The sequence below is a fragment of the Euphorbia lathyris genome, chromosome 5 (genome assembly GCF_963576675.1).
Source record: "Euphorbia lathyris chromosome 5, ddEupLath1.1, whole genome shotgun sequence".
Lineage (NCBI taxonomy): Eukaryota > Viridiplantae > Streptophyta > Magnoliopsida > Malpighiales > Euphorbiaceae > Euphorbia > Euphorbia lathyris.
This window is the reverse complement of record NC_088914.1, coordinates 45540942-45549582: the sequence shown is the minus strand read 5'-3', so window position 1 is coordinate 45549582 and position 8641 is coordinate 45540942. Positions and strand designations below refer to the sequence as shown.

Sequence of the window (8641 nt, the reverse complement as noted above, 5' to 3'; positions counted from 1 at the left end):
CTTCCCTAGGATCATGCTGTAACAATTTCAAACATACACATATTAAATTCACTAACAAATCTGACATTATGTATAATTCCTTGTTTTACTTACAACCTTGTCGCATTCGTCTGTGAATGCGCTCAAATGCGACAAGGTTTAAGGTAATAGCTTGTCGCATTTGAGCGCATTTAGGTAACAAATGCAACAGGTTTATATACATGTACAATGCTCGCATTTGAGCGCATTTAGGTAACGAATGCGACAAGGTTTCCACGGTAGCCATTAACGTCGCATTCGAGCGCATTCAAGCTTCATTAATGGCGCAAACAACAAAGAAGAAGATGAAGTATGCTTACCTTATGTTTCGTTCGTCCTTCCTATTCGTTTGCCGTCGCCGTCGCCTTCCGTTTTCTTGCCATCCTCACCGCGCCACAGCAGATGAAAACACACCGGAGGTAGGAGATGAAAATATAATAAAAATGCAGAGAAGAACGGACCGGATTATATATAGTGATGAAAATAAAACGTATAATGCAGTTGAAACGAACTGAAACTGAAGAAGATGAACCACAATGAAGTTGAATGGGAAAGGTTAGGTGAGGAAGTCGAAGTGGAAGCAACGAGAGGTAGGAGATGAACCTTCAAACTAGAATAAGGGTAATTTTGTCTAAAATGAGTGAAAGTGTCTAATTTGGTAACTTGGAGGCAAGGTGGGTTAGATATGTAAATTGGGGTCCTTGATTGGGTCAGATTAGTAATTATCCCTATATTCTACCTTTAATAGTTTTTATTGCTCCTCCTTTTTTTGAATGGATCATATATCCGTATCTAACTTTTTTTATCTAATAAAGGTCTAATACATAAATAGCCCCCTGAACTTGTCCAAATGTTACAACTGCCCCTCAACTTTCAATTGTAACAACTTACCCCTTAAACTTGTTCAATTATAAAACATAACCCCAAATTGGGAATTTTTTTACCCCGTACTTAGCAACAATAAAATCGTTTCTCCGGATTCGTATCATGCTAAAGATCTGATTATCACACTCCATGAGCATTGCAGATTTTGCATTTCACTTGTTTTTTCAATTACAGTCCATGTCAACAATTTGGGGTTATAATTTACAATTGGACAAGTTTAAGGGGTAAATTGTTACAATTAGACAAGTTCGAGGGGTAAGTTGTTACAATTAAAAGTTGGAGGGGGAAGTTGCAACATTTGGACAAGTTTACGGGGTTATTTATATATTAAGCCTCTAATAAAATAATACATATTATTTTATTTTTTTTAAAAGAACGTGAAAATACGAGCCCACGTGAGTTAAAAATAAAGGAAGGAAGGAACCTTCCTCCGTTGAAAATTGGGTTGTTGCGTACAACCCTTGAAGTCGCGTTCTGGACTTTGCGACGCCGACCTGATGCTTAGAGCTGCCTTTTTCGCTCCATTTTCTTCTTTTGTGGTTCTTATGTTGCGTCCTTGCTACTTTTGAGCATTTTACCTCAATGAGATAGTCATGGTTTGGTGGCGAAGAAAGGAGCAAGAGATCCGGATGGGAATTTGTTGGTTCCTTGTGTTGGGAGAATAAGTTCCTAAAGGGGGTTAAAGGAACTATTTAAAATTTTAATAGATTTTGACTTGGTAAAACAAAATACTTTCTCACAAGGTTCAATAGCACAAAACATTGTGTGCGGTCAGAGACAACTTTAGTTGATCAACAGTTAAAGTTGTTTTTGACATTGGTTCAGAATATAGCACTTGGAGGTCTATTTCTGAACACAACAGATTATCTAATTACTCAGCAGGCTAAGTTAGACGATCACACAGCAAAGATAAACGCAAATATAGGAGATAAAGGTTAGAAGATACTACTCAACAGTTTTATCCTGGTTCGACCTCCTACCTACATCCAGTCCCCGGAATTCGTCTTTCGAGCTTTAATCCACTACTGAGCTCTTTCTGGTAGAGCACAAACCCTTACAATAGTCAATGAGCAGTTACAGAGTACCGTACTCTATATACCTATACTCAGAACTATCTAGCCCTTATTGCTAAATACCAAGCAACTCAGAGTCTCCTAACTGACTATAATAATTTATAAAGGTTTGTTCTAAGCTAAGAACACTTTGATTGTTTACACAGAAAATAAGAGTTTGTGTAATATTGCTTTTCTTTGCTTTTGCTGGAACTTCAAGAATGAATTTGCTCAGAGCTTTTGCATGTGAAGATCAAGTTCCAATGAAGCAAATGACAGGCCTTTTATAGTGACACTTCAAGGCATCAGTCATTTCGAATTTCGAAATAACCGTTGGAGGGAAACAGCCCTTCTGTCCCTTTCGTCCTCAGTAGCCAGTGCCACGGCCAATCACAACAATGTATTCTCTGTCATTCTGATTCTTGATCAGCAGCGCTTCAGTGCTTTACACAGAAGCTTCAGATTGTCTCTCCATTTTTGGCAAAATTTTCAGGTTAACACAGCGACATCTTGTCTGTTACTTTTGAATCTTTCCTCAAATGGTTAGGCTTTGTATACACATTAATAAGTCAACTTTTTCTTTGTCTACTTGCTTATTTGGTCTTCTAAGTCAGCAACTTCGTAGTGGAGGCAAGGTTCTCTCTTCTGGATCCTTCTTCTTGTTGGGCTGAATCAATTCACAAGCCTTTGATCCTTTTGACCTTTTTCTTCATTTACTTCGGCCTTTGATTTTAGCTATTGGGCTTTGGCTTTAATTTAACTTTCTTATAATATCAATTCATCCAAAACTCAACAAACACATTGATATAACATAAATCAAAGCTTTAAATTTAATGTGTTAACAATTATCTTTAGGGATATTAACTTTAATTTATATATGTTTGTCAGATCAAAATTAAGGTTGAAGTGGTGTTTCAACAGAACTTACACCGCCAATTCGTGGGAAGAGTTGCAAAGGGTGCTCAAGGCCTAGTTTTATCCAAAATTCGTAGAGCTTGAGAAGAGAGTAAAGCTTAGGCACTTGAAGCAACGAGGAATACTATTCACATTCTTCTTTTGCTCGTATCCGACATCAAATGGGATGTCTCGGTGGCACTTGTCTAATTAGTTTTAATATATATTAATGACAAAAATACCCTTATAGCCCGGGATTGAATTTAGCCTCGTTTGATTTAAAATAACAGAAAAATAAATTTACCCAAATAAATATACACTACCTGAACAATAAAACATGAGTATGCCCATCTGTCCTTATCACAGATCTGACATAGTGCCTGATTGGTAACAAGGATCGTCGATCGGGATCTACGTTGCCGATCGGTGGTCACCCTACGGGTAGACCCTCTGCTTACATTCAGAAACCCGAAACAAAGATGACAGTTGTAAAAATGTAAATAAATAAGTAGCAGAGAGTAGGGATGGGCTTTTAAAACCCTTCAGAAGTTACATCTAAAGCGCTTTTCCAGTTTATGGAGTGTGGTAGGCTGACAAACACGAAGTTGAGACTTGAACAGCAACCTGGTCCCATGCAATAGAAAATTAAGATGAATCGAAAGTGGATTTCCACGTACTTGAACCAAGATTTACCGGTAAATGAGAGGTTTTGAGCCAAAAAGAGCAATTCTAAAAGTGTAGTGACTTCAGAATTGACAAATAGTGAGAAATAGTTGTGATGAATGTGTTTTCTCTACTATAAGGCTTGAAATGATGTTTATCTTAGGTATAGGAACCTTCAAATGTAGTAAATTTGGTGTATAAATGGTGTGTTTCACTCTTTTTTCACTCAGTTTCAAGTGGGTTCACTCACTTTCCCTAAAAATCCTTTATTTCGTTCATTAAACCTTTCTTTTTCAAATGAAAAATTGTTGTCCCTCTGCTCCCTGTCGGTTATTTCCACTTAAGTAGTGGAAATCTTGGCAGAACTGCCAAGAAAACTGCTAAAAACTGCTCCAAAACCGTCAAAAGTCGTTGATCGGCGACCAGGGTACCCGATCGATTACTTGGTAGCCGATCGAAGACCTACGTGGCAGACATGTATTTTTAAATCTCAGAAAGAGTAGTGTCTAAAAGATTTTGATAAAATCAAAGTAAAACGAGCTAAAAGAATGCAGAAAATGGGGTCCCGATCTTAGCTCGTATCCTGCACAATGTGACGTGTGAAACTCACTTACACAAACTGTTAGCAAGAGTGTAACATAGACTCATCACTAGGATCGAAAAAAGTCTATGCTCACAACAACATTTTCTACACCAACCCTACCTTTATGTGGAAGCATATAAGGATTCTCGATTGGGCATGGGTACTTTTCCCTGTTTTGAAGGATACTTCCCCACACTCTAGTCAAGACAACTTGGTTTGACCTAAATTAGGACGGCCATGCCACGACCCTTTTTCCCTCATGGAGTTATGCGAACAAAAGTGAACAAGGAGGATGTTCTTATTCAATGTTCGACCCCCTTACCTCATTTGGCAGACATAGTCTTTGAGTGCAAGTGGCATCCAGAAGCCATTCATCTTTAGTTTGAATATTATTGGTCAGGTTTGTACAACAAGCTCCTGTCCACTGACCCTAGCATTAAGTATACTTTCCTTTGAATTACTTTTATTAGTGGACCTTTCTTCTCCATTTCCTAACATAGTTTCTTCACGTTGCAGCCATAGCAAGAGCCCCTTAAGTAGGATTAAAACAGAAAATCAAGGTGGAGAAGACCACACAGAACACTTCCGTTTCTAAGAAAGCTAAGGGTGGACATGTTTCCAAACCCACACCAAGTAGAAAATACAGGTGTAAGATCTCTCAGTTAACTGCTGAGGCTAGGGTGAAAATCCTAAATGAAATTCCTTCTCTTGTTGATCTTTCAAAGGACGAAGCCAATGAGTCTGAAGATGTTGAAGACCTAGTAATTGAAGATGAAAATGATGAAATAAGCGAGAAAGATGATGAATTTGAAGAAGCTGGGGAATTGGACAAAGAAGAGGAAGAAAGAGAACAAACTGAGGTTTAGACTGATGAAGTAGCAGACCTTTGAGCCACAACTACTACTGCCATGGATTCATGTATTATTCTCTTTTCTTTCCTTGGTATTGATCAATATATGGCTCCGACTGACCTTAATCTTTGCTTACTTTACAAGATGGCAATGAAGAACATGAGCCCAGAGAACAAGAACTTGAACCCCAAACTGCCACTCCAGCCTTTGATTCTGTGAAACAAACTCCTACCAAAGACTTTGGCTCTATCTCTGATCCAAATTATGAGTCAGCAGAGACTCCTTTTGCTGTTAAAGTCAATCCAAATGAAAGCCCTAACCTTAATTTCTCTATCAGAAATTCTCATACTTTTCAAGTAATTACTCTTCGCTTGTTTTTGACGTTAATAATGAATTCTTGCCATGTTCTCTGATTGATCTTTTCCTCTTAGGGCTCCATGACAAGGGTGGCACGTCCAAGACTAACAACACTTGTTGATCCATTGCACCAATTGGACCTAAGCTTCATGTCAAAAAGGATCTCGGGTCTTTCTAGCAGTCATGTGCCCGCAGCTTCTGCCGAATCTATTCAAGTGGCGAATGAGACTATCATACAGTGCTTGATCCTTAAACTAACAACATTAGACTCTGCTCAGGTGTCTTTCTTGAAATCAGCCATCATGATTTTTTCTACATCCTTGACATCCAAAGACAGCAGGGATCTTCTTACATATTTGGCTCAGAAAATATCTAATTTCTATGAAGAACTGCACTCTGATACCACCAGTCTGCTTCAATTAGAAGAAGAAAATTCACTACTGCACTCCATTAGAGACATCAGGGAGAGAGCAGCCACCATAGCTAAACTAGACCAAGAGAAGGAAAGGCAATATGAAGCCCAAGAGAAGGAGATCCAAGAGTTGCAAGAATGCATTAGACACATCAAGGTCAGTCAGAAGGCTGTGTACCGTGAAAGGGCTCAATTGGCTGTGGAGCAACAAAAAGACCTTGCTAAATTGGCGGTCTTTCAAGAGAAAGTTATGGCTGATCATGACAAAATGGAAAAACAAGTGCATGAGGTGGATGACCTCAACTTGAAGTGTGTTTCTCGCTTGGAGGCCTGAAATGAATTCAAGAAGATTGGCCTTGAGAATTTGTAAGGATTATAAACAAATGGTACATTTGGGAGTACATTTTTGGATAATTTGGTTGGTTTTGATGTGGTTGAGAGTGCTTGAACTTTTGAATTGCACTCATGTTTTTTTACCTTCTTGAATATGTTTCAAAACAACATTTGATATGAAATGGCCTATGGTTTATGGCCGATATAGATTTAATCAGTACTGTCCCTTTCGTTTTTGTTTACTGCTTGGTATAAATCATGAGCCCCAAGAAGCAATCCCCAACTGTATAGACTTTACACACAAAACATGACAAAAGCGGCCCCAAAGGTCTGCAATTTTTATTGCTTATGCTTTTGAATTTAAGAAGATGAACTGAATAATAACGAACCAAGAAAACAAAGACTAGTTTCATGGAAGAGCAAAGTGACTAAAACAATGAGGATTAGATCCAACTTAGCATAAAAACTCCATGCTATAAGATTTGAGCTCCTTAGTTATAACTTCTTGAAGATCCGTCTTGACGGGTGCAATCTCGACGGCTCTCCCACATAGTTGGGTAGAAATTTTTCAAATATTTCTCGTTTTCCTTTCAACCCTTCGTGGATCTTAAATGGACCTTCCCAATTAGGGGACCATTTCCAAAGCTCTCTATCCTTTATGCTAATGGGCAACATTGATTTCCACACTAAATCCCCAACATCGAACGATTTGCACTTCACCCTTTTATTACAAGACGTGACTATATTCTTTTTCTGAACTAGCATTTTATTAAACGCACTAAGCCTTTCCTGCTCCAGATCTTCTAACTCAATCAACATGGCTTTAGTGTAACCTTCCACAGTTAGTCCGGCTTGTCGAGCCACTTTACATGAAAGGACTATCAACTCCATTAGAAGAACAACTTCATGTCCATAAGTTAGAAGGAATGGACTAGTGTAGGTTGCTTCCTTTTTTGAAGTTCTATATGCCCATGGAGTTTCAAAAAGAGATGAGTGCCAATTTTGTGGACTTTCTGCTAGCATCTTCTGCAAAATACCGATCAAGACCTTATTAGAAGACTCTGCTTAACCGTTTGCCTAGGGATAATAGGGCGAGGAATTTAGTAACTTGACTGTGACCCCATTTTCTGCGTTCTTTTAGCTTGATTTACTTTGATTCTAACAAAATGTTTTAGACATTAGTCTTTCTGAGATTTAAAAATATATGTCTACCAAATAGGTCTTTGATCGGCTACCAGGTAATCGATCGGCAACCATGGTCGCCGACTGGCGACTTTTGACAGTTTTCAGGCAGATATTAAACAGTTATGCCAAGATTTACACTACTTTTTTTTGACTTAATTTCAGTAGATTGAATCAACAAACATCATAATACAAAGCTGGGAGAATAAAATCAGGAGGATCATAAGACCACTCCTTTGGTTTTGAGATGGAACGAGCCGCACGGGCTAAGGCGTGGGCGACTTTGTTTGTAGAATGACAAACAAAACAAACTGAAACATCCGTAAAAGAGTTCAAAAGAAACTTGCAGTCACCAATAATCAACCCGTAAGCTGATCGAAAAGAAGGCTGTTTGACATGGTTCACCACATTTGCAGCATCAGACTCCACAATAACAGCATCAATGCCTTTCCTCTTTACCCAGCTCAAGGCCTCTCTAATACCGATAGCCTCACCCTCTTTGGGACTGTAAATACCAGCAAAATGAAGAGCAAGACCCCCACAAAAAGATCCAGCGTTGTCCCGAATAACAGCCCCAATACCCAGAAATTCAGCCCCTACCATGAGAGAAGCATCCACATTAACTTTGAACTTTAGAGCCGGCGGGCGACACCACACATCAGACACACCCCTGAACACCCAAAACACTACAGACATCACTGCGACTCCCATCATCCGTACTTTTACTTAACAATATGGCAGACTTTTGATAATTTACAACCTGCCCATAAGCAAGTTCATACTCCTGCAGAACTTCTTGAACCACAACACTCTCCTCATGACAAGCCCTGAAGAACAAATAGCAGTCATCAGTGAAGAATAGGTGACTGACCCTCGGGGCTTGACGAGCAACTCGACACCCATGCCATAAGCGAAGCCTCTCTTTTCTTCTTATCAGAGCACTGAGTCCTTCCGCACACAGAATAAACAGGTAAGGGGATAAGAGGTCCCCTTGCCTAACACCACGATAAGGAATAATCGGACCCAGGCTCCTCCCCTCTACAACAACATTATACCGAACCGTTGTGATACAGGTCAGAACCAAATCAAATCCATTTCTCATTAAAACCAAAACGGTAGAACATAGCACGTATATAATGTTGAAACACCTTTCCACATGATTTTGATTTGACAAAATTATTTAAGTTAATCCCATGATTAATGTATTCCAACAATTAAATTTAAGTGATTTGATTTAATTGTACTAATGTGTTTGTTCAATGTTGAGTAAGTTAATTAATAAGAACATGAACTAAAAATCCTTAAGAGAAAGTCAAGACAAAGTCAGAAGATACAAAACACACAGCTGGAGCTAAGTAGAATGCAACTCAGCTTGAAGAAATAAAATGTCTTCTTCAGAAAAGCTTGAAGG

At 38.8% G+C, this 8641-nt stretch overlaps 1 protein-coding gene across 2 annotated transcripts; it reads left to right on the top strand.

Annotated features, from left to right (window-relative positions):
* Positions 1 to 4478: 4478 nt before the first annotated feature.
* Positions 4479 to 6262, top strand: LOC136230008 (uncharacterized). 2 transcript variants are annotated; one of them, XM_066018916.1, is made up of 4 exons: positions 4479 to 4495; positions 4612 to 5013; positions 5091 to 5302; positions 5378 to 6262. In XM_066018916.1, exons 2-4 carry the CDS (start codon positions 5004 to 5006, stop codon positions 6047 to 6049), a joined length of 894 nt encoding a protein of 297 aa, XP_065874988.1. In that variant the 5' UTR covers positions 4479 to 4495; positions 4612 to 5003; the 3' UTR covers positions 6050 to 6262. The 2 variants fall into 2 exon arrangements, with proteins under 2 accessions (XP_065874988.1, XP_065874987.1); XM_066018915.1 differs by lacking the exon at positions 4479 to 4495 and having other exon boundaries at positions 4566 to 5013.
* Positions 6263 to 8641: the final 2379 nt, after the last annotated feature.